General features: G+C 35.8%; 2 protein-coding genes across 4 annotated transcripts; both read right to left on the bottom strand.

Moving 5' to 3' along the window:
- Positions 1-438: 438 nt before the first annotated feature.
- Positions 439-9,632, bottom strand: LOC113506773. 2 transcript variants are annotated; one of them, XM_026889606.1, is made up of 7 exons: positions 9,043-9,632; positions 4,454-4,553; positions 3,537-4,146; positions 3,051-3,231; positions 2,195-2,338; positions 1,681-1,801; positions 439-1,287 (listed from the first exon to the last, which is right to left on the bottom strand). In XM_026889606.1, the coding sequence occupies exons 1-6, from the start codon at positions 9,392-9,394 to the stop codon at positions 1,686-1,688; spliced, it is 1,503 nt and encodes a 500-aa protein (XP_026745407.1). In that variant the 5' UTR covers positions 9,395-9,632; the 3' UTR covers positions 439-1,287; positions 1,681-1,685. The 2 variants fall into 2 exon arrangements, with proteins under 2 accessions (XP_026745407.1, XP_026745408.1); XM_026889607.1 differs by having other exon boundaries at positions 439-1,283.
- A 712-nt stretch (positions 9,633-10,344) lies between these two features.
- Positions 10,345-16,508, bottom strand: LOC113506772 (tubulin-specific chaperone E). 2 transcript variants are annotated; one of them, XM_026889605.1, is made up of 7 exons: positions 16,056-16,508; positions 14,542-14,594; positions 13,977-14,156; positions 12,814-13,225; positions 11,925-12,056; positions 11,198-11,354; positions 10,345-10,882 (listed from the first exon to the last, which is right to left on the bottom strand). In XM_026889605.1, the coding sequence occupies exons 1-7, from the start codon at positions 16,401-16,403 to the stop codon at positions 10,566-10,568; spliced, it is 1,599 nt and encodes a 532-aa protein (XP_026745406.1). In that variant the 5' UTR covers positions 16,404-16,508; the 3' UTR covers positions 10,345-10,565. The 2 variants fall into 2 exon arrangements, with proteins under 2 accessions (XP_026745406.1, XP_026745405.1); XM_026889604.1 differs by lacking the exon at positions 14,542-14,594 and adding an exon at positions 14,402-14,508 and having other exon boundaries at positions 16,056-16,501.
- Between the last annotated feature and the right edge of the window lie 466 nt (positions 16,509-16,974).

Genomic DNA, 16,974 nt, shown 5'->3' with positions numbered 1-16,974 from the left:
AATATTATCTTGCAGTACACAAAATACAAAACTAAACTATTATATTCGATATAATCTTGCATTTATCTATAACTAAATATATATACTATTAGGCTCGCTATACATGACTATAAAGTGTAAACGTAGGTAAGTCTTTAGACACACAGGCGAAAGAAAATTTAATTTCAAATTTTATAAATCTCTCATCTAATACAAAGTGTCTTTTTACTTACTCTTTGCAAGTGCAATGATTAATTAAAAGAAAAGAAATATAATATTTTGTTTTTAAAGAATTTAAAATGAAAATGTTGTATTGTAACTAACATTTTGTTTATACTAACAGGAATACTAAGATTTCTTCTTAGTTTAAATATTTACCACACAGTTTCCTTTTCAATCAAATAATTAATCAATAAATTTAATCAACATTGAAAATAAAAACCAATTTTTTCTATTTCAGCTTCACACATCACATCACTCTATTGTCACTCACCAATGTAACAACTAGTCAATTTTTTTATTAGTGTGAAAGTTTGTTTGGATGGCAGGGGGTTACCTGTCACGCAGAAACTACCGAACGAATATGGACGAAATTTGGCAAACAGATAGATTATAACCTGGATTAACACTTGGCATTACTAAGTGTTTAAAATATTGCTCTTTAAGTACGAAGTAGACACATCCAACAGCATTATTATTATATTAACAGAACAATAAGTTTCCAAGTAATATTATATTAATTATTTCTAAATCAAACAATCAACATTTTTCTAGATTAATTGCCTATTTTTGAATCAAGTAAGTACCTATAATAGTTCTTTCGCCTGTGACAAAGCTTACCTTATGGGGTGTTTCGCTCGTTAAATTTTAAATAGGAGCACCTATATTGTCTATACCCTGTCAATATTAGCTTATCATAAATCTATGGGCAGTAGCACGAAGTTTTAAAACCATATTTATATTATGTATAAACAGTTCTCACTTGTAATTCTTGGAGTAAGGAATACTCTGAGACTATTTTAAGTAATATTATTACGGGTGTGAAAGAGATGCCACTCTACGCCATTTTTTACGCTGTCACAACCATCACAATATTACTTTAAGACCTTAGACCCTTTGAGCAAAATTTCATCATAATATGTTTGTCAGTTTAGGATAAAGAGTAAGTGTACAAACATACGTTTTGTATTTCTATTAAAAGGTTTAGTTTTAAAACATCGTAATACGGCCTCTGTACATACTAACTATAATATATTGTAACTTTATAAGTCTAGGCAATTTGAACTTTAGTTGTGTGACTCCAACTATCTGAAACAAACATTATATTATTATTTATGAGACTTCTAGTTATTTTAATTAGTTAATTAACGCCTCCTAAAATTTGATCAATTAAAATACTATGTATTTATAATTTAGTATGGGACGGTACACGGAAGGTCAATACAATGAATTTTCAATTATTGTGTTGGCTCTATGCTTAAGACAATACGAAAAGTGTCACTTTAAGCCAACCTGCATCGGCCATTGTAAATAGCAGAATTAGGGCCCTTACTGATATACCAGAGGTCGTGGGTTCGATCGCTACTCATGACAAATGTTTGTGCGATTAGCACGATAATTTTTTCTGTGTCTGGGTGTAATTTCTAGGGCCCAGGGTCACTAACCACTAGACATGTAAATGTGTTAGTAATGCATACTGACCGTCATCAGTTGATGGTGGCGGAGTGCTCGAAGTCTCCTTTGTCTAGATGTCGCTGCGCCGCCTTCGGCTCGTAGATCAGCATCGACACGCGCTCCGGACTAGTCTTGTTGCGATGCATGTCTGTAATAGGTCATTTGTGAGACCGCATGTCAAAGGTGAGGCTTTGGTCAAAGAACCTGACCATAATCGAATGCTGAGTATACGTTTGGTTTAGGATTTGGAGGTGAATATTAATTTGCTTAATCAATCACGCAGAGAGCATCCTGCTAAGCGAACCAGTATCACCAGCTACTGTAGTGCCCTAGTTTACTAGGGTACTTGATCGCGGTAGTTTGCATCGCATTCCCGTAGTCTCAGGTATATGGGGGAGGGTGAAGCGCTCCGGTGATTTTAGCCAGTAAGAGTCGGGATGCCTCTCTGCCTTCCCCAGGGCGGAGAAAGTCCCTGAAGATTTCCCCGTGTATAAATAGTCTACTAGTGTAGGTAGGGTGGTGTGCAGTGTGTAGGACTCACAGCGCAGACTGAGCCGCCGCTTGTGCTGCGCGCACAGCTCGAGCTGGCGCCGCACGAGGCGCGACGCGGACGCGGGCCGCGGGCTCAGCGCCAGCGACGACGGCTGCAGCGTCACCTCCGAGTACGCCGTCTTGCTCGTGTAGTCTGAACACATACGGATATGTCTGTCACCGTATTCATGAACTCAAGAACGATATTTACTTAAGTGACGGTCTTGAATGTTTGTAGTGATTAGGTTAAGCGGTAAGGGAGGTCGCGATTTTGATGGGCTATTTATACCGAGTCTATTAATACCCATCAGGACCTTTCCTAGCCTAGCTCAATTAGGTTAAGTTGGGCTTCGGAGAGGTGATGGGTGGTCGTAATTACCGAATATAGCAACCGGAAATATTTTTAATTTTAGAGAAGTTAATCTGCGCTCAGCATTTGAGGGGAGAAGTATATTTGGAGAGTCTATTAAATTAGGAACAAAAAATATCTGAGCTGCTAGTGTTTTTGCCTTTTCAATATGTCAAAAATTAGCTGTTAAACACCGCACGCTTCAAAACGGAAATGATTCCACAGAAAATAAAATCGGGGTAAAAGTATCCTATGTGGTAATCCAGTTTATGATCTTTCCCGGGGTAGCGAGATTGTCCGAAAGGGTTACCGCGGCCCCGGTACACGAAAGGCAGAAAAAGAATAGTGGGTGGGTATTAGTCAGGATCATTTTGACTCTCCCTTCCGCTCAAATAAGCAGAATCATTTGATGATTTCTCATCCGGAAAAAAGTTATAACTAATAATACTCAGAAACTTTCCCGTTTATAATATTAGTAGAATCTCAATATTTTAACGTAATAACCATCAGCACATACCTCTCTCAGTGAGCACGATCTCGCGATGCATTTGCGACAGCTCAGCATCGTTGACGAGCACTCGATGCTTCTTCTCCGACCCGTCCCAGGTTCGGTTCCGGTCGCCGATGTACGCCGGCAGGTCGCCGTCGGGTTTCAGATCCTCGTCTTGTAGCGACGTGTTCTTACTCGGGGGTTCCACCTGTATTGATACATTTAGATCCCGTTTGATGATATCGAATAATAACATTTTATATAAAAGTAATTAAACAAATGAGAAGTCTGCGTGATAACGACTTAGTCATAGAAAAATGAAATCAACTTTAATAAGTATTAAGATTGAAGAAAACTAATGTTTCACAAAAACTGCAAAAGGATTATTAAAAACATGGTCTTTCACCATGGGTTTGAAGTTGAAACTCTATCGCTAAATTGAATTCCTAGAACAACCGACAAATCGTCAGACAATTGAACTCGAATCAATAATGTATGAAGATCAAAATTCACCTTAATCTGCTTCTTGAAAGTGGGGCTCGACTGGGGTCGGTTCTTAAAATCGATGTGCTGGTTGGCACCACTTTTGTTCCGTACGATCGGAGACAATTTCCTGAACTCATTGCGAGGCTCCAACTCTATCCGAACGGTTTCCACCGTCGAGTTACTCGCTCTGCCGAACAGAGGTGACAGTTTTGGTTTCGCGACGCTCGTCATATCCGATTCTTCGACGCTCTCGATCGTTATAGTCGAGTCGACACTGTTCTGATGTGTAATCGGTTTGACGACGATCAAGCCTTGTTGGATTTCATCGTTATCGATTTTATTCGATTTCTCAATATCGTAGTTGGGGTTCTCGAAGCCGGTTTGCGTTGCTATATCATCGCTGACGGCTGTGAACGTTTGAGAGTTTGTGTTTGATGCTTTGTTCAACATTCGCTTGCGTCTTTCTAGGTCGGCGTGTATGTCTGTTTGCACGCGGAGGTTGATGTCTCCGTAGCGACGGACGATGTAGTTCAGTAACCAGTGGTATCCCTTCCGGAGGCCGGGGTCGATTTTTGGCTTTTTGGAGTTGGGGTCTGCGTATGCACTGTATGATTCAACTAGGGTTGGGCATCTATACCTGAAAGCGAAGTTCATTTTTTAATACTTATGTTTGGAACACTTTTCTTTATTCGAAGTTGTTTTTATGAATTGTATTTTATGTCGCATCAATGGGTAAAAGCCTCGACGTCAAACTTTTTACATTTATTTATTTAAAACAACAGGCAAAGTAAAACTTTTAGTAGTTCATTATTTTTTTTCTGCTTTAGAAAGAATTTTCTACTTCTTTTATAAGCACAACATGTTACCAACATGTTGCTTCATATACACCTAATCACCTTTTTATAGGCAGATACTACAAAATGAAGACAATACTGTTGACTTACTTATTAACCAATGGTTCTATATTGAGTTTGTCGACCACATCGATGTCGTCTAGGGCTCCAGTCTTGTCTTGTTTGTTAGCTAATACCAGGACCGGTTTACCTGGTGAACGAAAATTAATTACAGCTAGTTTTCTCAAATTTTGTATTCAGTTCTAGAATATACATAACAATACAATATAATACATAATCGATTTTGCCAGGCTGGGTAAGTGTTGGATTATATGCTGTATGTAGCAAAATTTGTCGTATATATTACTTGGGACCTAAGCTTACCCCATGTACTACGTTATATCCGTTTACTTGTGTCAGCGTACATAAGATGAAAAGTGATAGATATATAGTTTATTTATCATTAAAATATTAGCATGGACAAATAAATGCTTTTCTCACTTAGGAGTTTTTGGAACACTTATTGGGGAACATTTGGCCAATGGGATCAAGTGAGGTATAATTTGTAAAATGCTTTACATTATGAATTTCATATATTATAATTTTAATCCTTTTTTAAAAACATGTAAATCGACTTGCGTTTTATTAAGTTCTATTTTATTGGCTTTCAAAGCAGTCTTGACATTAGTTTTACATATCTTATCGGCCAACCTAGCTCCTTAATTCTCAGTAACCATGACGCATACTACGTTAAGGCAAGGGCGAGGACCTCGTAAAATGTTTTCATTATCACGAAACATAAAAATGTAGGGTGAAATTAAATGGTCTTTGAAAAATATATACCACCTTGGTATGTTTCAACCTTTCTTCTAAACGTTTCTCCAAAACTTGCGAGACAAAAGTCTTTCTACTCTCCTTTTTAGTTCCAGAGATTTACTTGGAGAAGTCACCCTCCATCTGTTACCGAGGGCTGGGCATGACGTCATGTAGGTAATTGTATTTTGTGGTATATAATATTGAATAAGAGCCCGTGGACGCCAGACCTACGTTATATATTTACGACCTAGATCGATACTTTTGGCACCTTTAGAACCGTTTATTTGTCAAAGCCAACATGACCCTGGAAACTCCAAAATCGACCAGTGTTCTTACCTTTGTTCGGAGCACCCACTGACAAACTTTCAGCTTTTATAAAATAACGTATCGGTCTGGGGTCCACGGGCTCTTAGACCAATAGGAACCTCTGTGAACAGTACTGGACTTATCTACACTTTATCTCTTCGTAAATATAAGAGAAGAACCAACAGACCCGCAGTCTAATCGTTCCAATATAATAAATATATTCAAGCATTGCGCTAAATAAATATGTGATTGATGTCAATACGTATATTTGTACAATATTTAAGTGCTCTGTAACAACTTGAAATCGAAACGAGAAAGACCAAGAATAATACTTTTGGATAAGATGAAATAAATCACGACAAAGCACTATCATTTGAAACCATATAATAGTTTAGAGTGAAATCCTTGGATAGGCAGAAAATGTGAAAGGTATATTACAGTTTATTTAAACATATATTTCTAGAATAAACTAGTACTGTAAAGACTTTATTATAGAGTGGAGTATACAACACGACTGACACGTTTACGATTAATAAATAATACACACGCATATTTAATAGGTTCTATGATAGATAAACTGAAAAGTTGTGATTTAAAAATAAAGATTTTGCTGATTTGAAAAGAGCATGTGTGCAATTTTTTTCTTATTTAAGTATGTTTATTTTACACTTTAGTACAAATATTTTAATTTATAATAATTAAATATTTTTTAATAACAGATAATATCTATGAACTCTTTCGTAATGCTACCATCGTTGAAATTCCTTTTCATATACCTAATATCGATCGGGAAATATCTAGATTTTCTATTAGCGGTCAGTGTTCTAGTTAGCCTTAATCCTGAAGCCCTGTAGAGGTTAGACTAGGCCTAACTCAACAAATCCTAATCGGGTGTAAGCAGTGTCAGTAGGACACGGGGTAACGGAGGTATGTGTTTCATACTTAACACATGTTATTTCAGTTGCTTCCCGAGTCCCGAACCCATTGCTTATATTGCTTAGTACTTATAACTTATACATTGGTATTCCAAAAAAATGCACCCGAACCTGACTTGAAATATATTAAGGAAAAGAACATTATCTCCACATCGTTAACGTTAAGGAAAATATTATTTCGCGTTAATTTTGAAAACAGGAAACACCCAATATGCTTATAGAGGGGTAACAAAGTATTCCTTTTAGAGGTTCCAGTCGCCGAAGGAATTTCATTGACCTGTTAGTTATAAGAAAGAGTATTTCTCTTTCCGTTTTTCCGGAACAGTATCAATGGGGATGTCCCAGGCTTATCTGGTACGGTGAATCAACTACAATATTACTATCAACAAGAAAACCGTAAATTGGCAAACCTTTCCCAATAATTTATTTACCTGATTGTATTTATACTGTACTAAACATACATTATATAATAAAATAAGTAGTCACGGTAAACGTAGTTGGCGATAAACGTTACGGTATTGGCTGTATAAATATTTGTTCAAATTAACATTGGATGCCGTCAACGAGCGGACAAGCCGATTACCGATAAGGTTTAATTAAAATCTCGAGTGGTTACTAATATTAATTTGATGTGTGTACGGTAGATTTCCCATGGGTACGGCGTTGCATTGTCAGTCTAGTAGTCAAGTGGGATGCGTATTGTTTTAAAACACCTGATCATTTTGTTGAATAGGTAATGTTTGATGAGGTCGAGTTAAACATGAAGCTGTCTGAAAAACGGAAGACCTTTGCCGAGTAGATAATTATAAGAAGTAAATGGGTGAATCGCTTGGAGGAATTATAAGGCTAATATTATTACTTGATCCTATATATTCCTCCTTAAGCGTTAAATATTTGATGCTTCATTCCTTCATAAAAAGCTAAAGTTTCATTTAAGAGGCGCCTATTCGCCAGATTTAGATGACCAAATAGCTTTGGTTTTAAGAGAATTATCTAGGCTAAAATAAATAAAAAATTGCAAACCACTGGCTTCAGGGTAAAACAGACCAATGTAAGCCAAAGCATCAAGTACCTATGATGTCGATGACTTATAAGTAGTTATAAGCCCTCTTGTTCGAATCAATGGAAGTGGAAAAGCTTAAACCATAGATGTACCATGACTCTTATACCTACCAAGAGCTTATAATAATAGGTCAAGGTTAAGTTCTGAAAACTGGCATGAGTAACGAGTAGTTAGTATTTAACTCCCACTATAACTCCCCCGACTCTAAGGACGATCCGCCTGTAAAGAATGATTTAAAGAAGAATCTTATAGCTGTACTAGTCTCTGGTATCGCAGCTCCTAAATGGGACCATGCTAAGATTGGGTTTGGCTAAGAAGACTTGCCAATGAATTAGGCCGTTATTTTAAAGCATTTGATACGCAAAATGAACATTGCTATTCGTTTCTTCCATCCTTTCCGTAACATCCATTCTGCTTTCGGATAGCCCAAGACAAAAGCACTTAGAAGGTTCTGAATGACGTCAAAAGGGAATAACGATCCTCAGTAATGAAGGTTTAAGGTTTACCAAAAAACCAATCTTATAGGGCAGGTCATTAAACTTTAACCTAGAACAACCTACAAGGTCTAACTTGGGCGTGCTTTTATATTGATCCTTGATAAGGCGAAACATAAGTACCTGCTTAAATGATTCATTACTGAATCTTACTGTTATAGTAAGAAAGAAAAAGTGTGTTCAATAAATTATAACGCAGGTTTTCTGTTCTTTTTGAGTCGATAGTACGCAAGTTCACTTCTTGAGGCAAAAATTGGGAGTCGGCCAGGTAAAGGCACAACGACATTATCGGCATGCATTTCAATTTATGATCGAATATTCAAACGCAACTTACTTTTAAGTTACCGTTTAGTGTCACTTTGAAATGTAAAGTAGTGACGTAAATATCGTGGGTATTTTTCATCATACGATGTAACGATTTACTCAATCGTATTTATCGGGATTTGCCCGACTAGTTTCAGACCAAACCGGAATCCTTAATCAAGAACTGACGGCGCGGTCGATTAGCAGGAGCAGTCAATACGCTTGAGTAAACCGTTGCATAATTTAATAGTTACAGTAAGCATATAGATTTAAATATTTAATTAAATTGAATATGATAGTTTGAGGTTAGATTAGATTGATGTACAATTATACATTGTAATAGATTAAAAATGCTCTTTCCTTATTATAACTAAGCCTAAAAACCTACTGCGAGTAATGGCCTACCCATTACTCGCAGTAGGTAGGTAGGTTCCATTTACTATTGAGTAGTTAAAATCGGCGGAAATAAAAAGAACCGTTTTGTCAGGATACATAGGCACAAATCTTGGTAAGAAAAACGGACAAAATATAAATAAGGAAAGAGAAATTGTACATGGATCTATTGACAATGCAAACACATATAAAATATGTACTCAATAATTTTGAAGATTTATAAACAAAATCAATATAAAAAGAATTGTTATATTGATCTTGTAGAAGTAATTTTGATGTTTTTTTTTTGTTTTTATAAATAATGTTGTAGTAGGCAACGGTAAATCGTATTGGAATTTAATACCTACTGTTACCATGGCGATAGTACTAAAATATTAATAAAAACCATACCTGATATTTTGTCGTGCGATAACACCTCTTCAAGCACGGCTCTGCATTCGTCCAACCGTGAAAAATCACTTGAATCGATGACGAATATCACTCCGTGCACCTCGCTGTAATACTGCGCCCATATCTGGCGAAAATGTGGGCCTCCGCCTAAATCATATATCGTCACAGGTGTATCTTTATGCACTAAATTCACTGCTTTAAAACCCACAGTCGGCAAAACCTTATCATCCCGCTCGCCCGCCAGATTATTCACAGTTTTTGTTTTTCCCGCGTTATCCAACCCTATCAGTATTAATACAATGTGACGACGCACGTTACGACGCCGAAAAATACTTCCAAGACAATTACCCATATTAAACGCCACATGTACAACTAGATTAACGATAAAAATCACTATTCATATCACAATTACGCGTTTCAAATTTGAATTTGTCACCCGTGGCCATTTGTAAACAAAAAAGGTTTTGTTGACACAACGGTTACCAATAGCAATCGAGTTAGATGTGGCCAGTGTTATACTATTGGTTCGTTCTTGTTGCTCTTTTTTATTTAGTCTTTTTTATTGTTTACAAAAACAAATATTTATCATTTATATTACTGAATTCCAAACTGGCAAAATATTTTTATTGACAAAATTCGTGCAACCACTGGTTTGAAAAAAAAATATTCAGCTAAAATAAATTTTCATGTTTAAAATAAATCCGACCGATAAACACGACCGTCCAATTCAAGGCGATAGGTGTGAGTAACGTATATCTACATCGATTGTAAATGGAAGGTCACATCTGTTTCATAGAAATTAAAATGTGTCCTTTGAGTAAACGTGTATTTGTCATGGGTAAATATAGTGAAAAAACATAACTTCATTAAGAAAATATTGTGAAAATATCAACATTCTATTCAGTACACATCACAGGCAGATGGCGATCAAATAATAATATCTGAACAGTTTGTCTTGATTGATCATGTCTTGAGGCACTTTGCATTCACAGTTCATTTTGTGAACTCATAAGAAAACTGTGTGCATGGTTTTTTTTTTAATATTACCGTATAATTATAGTATAATAAAATTGTAGTGGGCGTTGGATGAGTTTAAGAATCAAACCTATGTATTCGTTAATAAGAATTATTCAGAGTACTAAAAAAACAGTTCTGTTAAATTTATTTTTAAAATGCTAATCTATGATCTAAAACCAAGTATCATTACCTATTTTTCCCCGTTTCTATTGATGCGGTTATCGATTTAGTATGTTTTTGACCATCGGTGTACTGTAATTGATAATAAAAATAAAACCAACCAAATAAAAATACATAATTGAACATTTATTTCGAGAAAAATAATATTCACCATAAATACAGGTACAATTTCGACATAACATTATTTACAAAGCTCAATATGATTTATAAATAAATACATTAAAATGCGAGCCAATTAAATTCAACAACCATACTGATTTGTTGCCAGATGGTAAAAAATATACTGATTAGTGTTGCCAGTTGTTAAGTATTTATTCTGAGAATAATTATCTGAATTTTACAAGGATTGTGTCTCCGTTTTTGACTGAGAAGTATGCGAGATCTTTCATGACGTTGTCAAGGCATATTTCTGCGCCTTTCATTTGTTCGTCGATGACGTATAGGGTTGGGGGCCCAGTGTAGCCAGACCTAGGGAAGAGCCTTTGCGCGAGTGTGACCAGCTTTTGTACGAACATGGACGATGGGAATTTCTTTTTGAATGACTTGCCGTTTTCGTCTTTTAGTATGATTTCTAAGAGTTGTGATGTGAGCGTTAGATTTTTCTGTTGTTTCACTAGGAGGCTGTCGTCTGGGATTCCGTATTCTGTAAATAAAATTAACAATAAAGTAATATCTAATGTGATACAGTTTTAATTGACCTAACAATATGATAATTGTACTTTTGCACATAATTTATTATGTCCATGAATTACAGACGTAATTACGTAGGTGCGCGACGTGTCGCGTGTTCGATTTCTGCGTAGGACAAGCGTTTTTGGTGTCCACGAATGCTTGTCCTAAGTCTGAGTGTCTTTGTGCATGTAAATTGTATGTTTGTGAAACCCTCGCGACACAAGGATTAAATTCCTGAGTGCGGATTTTGTTTTTTTTTAAGAAAAGAATAATAATATATACTTACTGTTGATTAAGTCAGTGAACCGGCAGTGCTCTTGGTTGAAGGCGGCCAAGTCCGCGGGGCTGAGCTGCGCCAGCTTCCACTCCGCTCCGTAGCGCTTCATGTAGTCATACTCCGCGCCACGACGCAACTCACGAGTTATAGTTGAGCCGTTTATTTCCTGAAATATTTGGAATTATAATAATACCAGCCGATAGATATCCCTCTCCTGGGCACAGGCCTCCACCCATATAAGGCAGGTTTTATCATTCATGAGGGTTAATTAAGGAATAGGGATACATTATATATCTGATTTACAATGAGTAGTTTTCATTGGAAATGTTTCCTATTGCAAATGTTGCATTGATGACCATAGCTGCGTGCAAGTTGGCGATTTCAGATTGCAGTTACTTTCATGAGGATGATTTATGGATCGCCCGACTACTCTCTCTCTACACCGACCCAACCGGAGTATTAATTCATAAGCTGACGCGGCGGGGTCTTTTGCATCACTTAAATTCAGATTCCGATATTTAGTATACAAGTTTTCTTTACCATTTGTCGGCGGTGTCTTAAAATAATTAAGATTAATTTATTGTAGAATCATTACAGCATAAAGTCCTCATTAAAAATCACGCATCCTCCCACTTTTATCTTACTTGGCAATAGCGATAAAACCGTTTCATACGTATTCATCATGACAACACACATAATAAAGATTATAGTAATATAAGACTCAATAATTGATTACCTGTAATGTTTCAATCTTAGCCATGATCATCTGTGAGCCGGTGTCGTAATCCTCAGTGCTTTGTATGGGGTTCTTTAAGAAGTAGAGCTTCTTGAGGCAGTTCAACTTGTTCAGTTCGCTTAGAGATCGCCACTGGAAAGAGTAAGGTTAAAACGTGTTATTCGGTTTAGAAGTATTATCAATTATTTGGTAACAGTCCCCGTGATAGATTGACATAATATATAAAATAAGGCCCTAGACAGACAGATTGTTTCTCAACTGCAATACAATTGCATTTTATGTGTAGTCTGATTGCACGATGACTGCGATCGTAGTGCAGGTTTAGTTTACAGTATGCAACTGCATTCAAACTGCACTTGAAATGTGAGTTTTAAGAATGATGAGTAGCGACATATTTGTTTGGAACATTTACGCATTTTACGCCATGTTTAACATTGAGTGGTAAAATAAATATGATTACAAATTTGACTTACATGAACAATAAGTATTCAAAAGACTGTTGATAAAAAAAATACTTCTTCTTCTTACTACCACTTACTATTATTCTAATTTAACAGGCATGGCAATAGGATGCTGGCCTATTTGATGTAAATGTACAAGAAATTTTATAACACTAATATTATACGTGCGAAAGTATGTGAGTGGACTTGCAGGTTTATTTCTTGTGTTTTTACTTGACCCCCAAACGGCTGGACCGATTTTGATGAAATTTTATAATGAGGTAATTGACGGCTTGGATTAAATAGACTTTTTTATCTGTCTTCAGTAAAGGAGGCTAAGTCGAATTAAAGTAGCCTATTGTTAAAGTTTTTATAGATATAACTGATATCAAAGCGGGCGAAGCTCCGAGCAACGGCTAGTCACAAAATAAATAAGCTCCAATACTCACGTCATTAATCTTGTTTCTATTCAAGAACAGCACTTCCAAATTCTCAAACACATCAACTTTGTCCGCAGGGTTGTCATTAAAGCGTATCTCGAATAAGTGACAGTCGTTCAAACTTAGCACTTTCAGGTTTTCCAACATGCCAAGGTTCATAACTTCATACCAGGAGTCTATAGGATTGCCATCAAGTCTGAGAATGGTTAGAGTCCGTAGTGTCACAGCTGGTGGGATGATCTTCTTGATTCGGTTATATGCTGCTATCATCTCGTTGAGTTTTGGCCACAAGTGGGATAGGGACACGATGTCAGCCCACTCGTAGTCACAAACCGAGATGTTTAACTTCTCAAGGTTGGCGAAATTGATTGATAGTTGGGCCAATGTTTCTTCTGGCATGTCTATGGCCATACGGTTTTTGCTGGAAAGTTAAAATTATGTTTATTAGCTATTGTTTTACATTTATCGATATTGTTAATTCTTATTATTGCCTTTTGTGCCTTGCCTCGGCAAGGATATTTATTGCTATTTATGTTCTCAGATAAGGAGTTGCTTTATGTACAATACTGGTGTTATTCTGACTTATATTTTGTGATTCGAATTTGACCTGAATTCATATAACGTTTATGAAGAACAACAACAAGTTGATATTGTGCTATTTTAATGTATTATCAACAAAAGGACACTAGTAATACTTTTCATTTTTCTGTCCACACCAATCGACTTTCTTTCATTCTAGAAAGAAATCATTTAAGGACACTTGGTGGTCTGCGGCGGTCAGGACGCCCGCGTCTTTGCGGGCGTCCTGATCGAGTTATATGAGAGCATTTGGTCGACACCGACTAAAAGTAACGCATATCCTGAGCCTGGTTGTATTTGTATATGTGACATGAATGTTTGCTAAAACCCCGTGACACAAGGTCAAAAGTCCTAATCGTTTTCTTTAATACCTTTTTTATAGTGTTATCAACAAAAACATACAACCAATTCCAAATAAAAAACCACTGAGCAAAGCTGAATGAAATTTTTACGAGACCAAATGACAGCCATTTCACGTTAAATGAAAAAAATACATCAGATTCTGTATCTGATGTATTTTTTTCATTTAACGAATTAAGCTTCCGTCCGTTGTTTGCAAATGAAAAATATGTTTTATCAATGCATATACTTACTTAACATCAAGCTCCTTCAAGTCGGGCAGCTGCGCGGACAGCTGTATCACCTCGCGCCAGTTGCAGAACAGGTTGCGGGACACGTCCAGACTGCGGACGTTGGGGCAGAGCGCCGCCACGTCGCCGGGCTTCGCTATGTTCTGGTCGTGGACACACACTTCGAGAAGGCGGTCGAACTTTCTGGAAGTTTTATGATTGCTGTTTAGTTTTTTACAATATGAAAAAGTTTCGCGTTTTGATTCTGGTTCTAGACACACAATTAAGGGATTATCAAAACCATTAATTGTCAAGCAGTCTGTCAACCTAGGTTTTGTGTTATTATTACTAGTAAATCGTGTCAAAAGTACCAGAACTTTCATCTTCACTCTGGAAGTTTGTATTATAGTACCAATAAAATCTAATAAAGTCTAATACAAAATACTCACTGCTTCTGATGTATTTTCTCAAAGCCAACCATCTCAATGAACGGAGCTCCCATCTCCCGTTTCCATTCATTGATGACCGTCCTACGGTGTGCGGCCACCGTCTCATCCTGTAATTACATGAATATACATAAAGAACTTACGGACACAATCCGTTACTGTCAACGGTCCGTCTTGTTACTCCCGTTTGTGTATACTAGAAAGAGATAGCATTTACTTAGACTGGTTGATAAAGTTATGGAGATTATTAACCTCACTGAATTTATACAGGTTTTTATGGGACTTATGAAAAACTTACTGAATATTATGAGTCATGTTTAGGGAGTCATACGATTTTACCTATTCATTCAGTAATGTGAATATAACTTAATAATACTTAATATTGAGAAAATAATTTTTTAGATACAGAAATGATTGAATTGATACAAAATCATTGAAAATTACTAGATCTACCCCTTTCTCACAAACAACAAATACACAATTCCATTAATAAATTCTAGTAAAGCGACTTTAAAAAAAAAAGGTTTTGAGTCCGATTGTTATGCTTTGTACCCATTGGTAGCCGACCCCAAAATAGTTGGGAAGGCTAGGCCAATGATGATGATGATGATGTTATGCTTTGTACCCCATTTGTTTACCTCAACAAAAGTAAACAATCTCAAGACTTTTGATAAGAAAAGATACTAATGTATTTTTTTCAAAACTCTGTTTGAAAATGAAATGCAACTAAAAACACTAATACCCTACCAAAACTAATATACCACTGCAATAAATCAGTTTTTTATTTAAATAAACCTGTTTGTGTAAAAAAAAACACAAACATTTACCTCTATTATACTATTTTTTGCCTTAATGAGTACATAAATAAATGAATTATGAAGTAGCCTTTATCCTGGTCTATGCATTTTCATGAAAAAAAATGATGAAGTTTTAGTATGCTGTGCAGTTTATATGAGGCTCATTAACTTATGGTTATATGTACCTTATTAAAAATAAAAGTGTTTATAGTTTAAAATGAGGCCAATCATTATTATTGTAATGCAAAAGAGGTTGTCTTGATGAATTCTTGAGTTTTGAATCATTAAACTTTTGTTTTGAACAAAAACATTTGCTTATTAACATATGTATGACTCATATCTCATGAGGTAATAAAATCTAATAGTTAAGTAGGTATATTAAAATAAAATAAATATACCTTACGATACAATTTCCCAGTTTATTGTCAACAATGATTTTTTTAACAACTATTGATTAGTCATAATTGTCTATGCTTGGAATATAGTTTTGTAGATGTTAGATTGAAAATTATTTATACAACAGTGACCATCACAATGTTTACAAATAAACACTGTTTATTTATAGCTTCTAGAGTAGTCACAGTAAGAGGCTATAATTTAGAACAATTCTATTTTACTAACTTACTAATGTTTTTGTCACTAAAAGTAAAAACAATCTAGAATAGAGAGTAAATTATCTAGACTCCAATACAGCCTTGATAGGCTGACAGATACAAAACAAGCATTCAGCCCACGCAAACACTTATTCAGCCAAGTCTTTATGTAGGTGGAATGACCTAATACATTAGCCTTGAACAAGTTGAGATTAAAAAAGACAAACATTCGACTGAAGTCATAAAAACTCCCAGACTCGGACTTACCTCACGATCTCCGTAATATTTCCTGATAGCTTCAGCACAAGTCTTGAACGGCGCTATTTTATTAGGACGAATGAAAGAACCAGCCCCAGGTTTCGATGTCTTAAAATACTGGACATCTTCCACGGAACCATCGTGCTTTCCCCTCGCAGGGTCGTCCCATTCAACACCGTACCAAACACCTTTATATCCTTGCACTTCACCAATATACTTCACCGTACCAAAATCATCATTACTCTTTACACGACTACCGATATGAACTTGAATGTCGCTATCCTCGGTACCATTATGGCTATCCATGGTACCGTTGCAAAATTTTGGTATTAAGTTAACAGGCATTGCGCCCACCATTATTTTTGTGTTTTCGAAAAAGGAACTGTTTATCAAAAGAAAAACAGGCTGACTTTTTTTCCCCGAAAACTGTTGTCATTTGTCAAACAGTCAAACTCTGCATCGTAGTGAATCCTATAGTTTACTAGGTCAGTTTAGTCGATTAGAAATACATAAAATTGCCAAACGTCAGTCAGATACTTTGAAAACTTTTTTTTTTATTCTTATGGACTTACATTATAGTGTAAAATATAAAGTAAAATATTTTTTGGAGACTTGTTTTAAATGATGTGTCAGTATTTAGTTTTTTTAAATAATTTGCAGTAAACTCTTATTTTTTATATTTTATTCCTTTTAAATCTACTTTTGGTCTAATAATAACAAAAAACAATCACTTATTTTACATAAAATGTTAAATAATTGTAGTATTCGACTAAGCCATGAGTAATTTAATTTGTTTTCGCTTTACTAACTTGTACTGTATTGCCAGTAAGTAAAATTACACTCTTTGTTTAAAGAAAGTTCCAATTATCAACACTGGTTAAGCGTGGCTGTTTGTTAAAATAATGTTAAGATATATTGAAAGAATATT

This window comes from Trichoplusia ni (genome assembly GCF_003590095.1).
Source record: "Trichoplusia ni isolate ovarian cell line Hi5 chromosome 24 unlocalized genomic scaffold, tn1 tig00002115_group23, whole genome shotgun sequence".
NCBI lineage: Eukaryota > Metazoa > Arthropoda > Insecta > Lepidoptera > Noctuidae > Trichoplusia > Trichoplusia ni.
The sequence above is the reverse complement of the archived record's forward strand: the minus strand, read 5'-3'. Positions and strand labels throughout refer to the sequence as shown.

What these genes read in the sequence shown, in the direction of transcription:
- LOC113506773 (XM_026889606.1), bottom strand. Translation starts at nt 9,394, where the DNA reads ATGGGTAATTGTCTTGGAAGTATTTTTCGGCGTCGTAACGTGCGTCGT. An exon ending in ATAGAACCATTGGTTAATAA is followed by an intron (nt 4,147 to 4,453) that starts GTAAGTCAACAG and finishes CTTCGCTTTCAG; the next exon opens with GTATAGATGCCCAACCCTAG. An exon ending in GCGGCGGCTCAGTCTGCGCT is followed by an intron (nt 1,802 to 2,194) that starts GTGAGTCCTACA and finishes GACCTATTACAG; the next exon opens with ACATGCATCGCAACAAGACT.
- LOC113506772 (XM_026889604.1), bottom strand. Translation starts at nt 16,403, where the DNA reads ATGGTGGGCGCAATGCCTGTTAACTTAATACCAAAATTTTGCAACGGT. An exon ending in ATAGAAACAAGATTAATGAC is followed by an intron (nt 12,057 to 12,813) that starts GTGAGTATTGGA and finishes TACTCTTTCCAG; the next exon opens with TGGCGATCTCTAAGCGAACT. An exon ending in GTTCACTGACTTAATCAACA is followed by an intron (nt 10,883 to 11,197) that starts GTAAGTATATAT and finishes TTTTATTTACAG; the next exon opens with AATACGGAATCCCAGACGAC.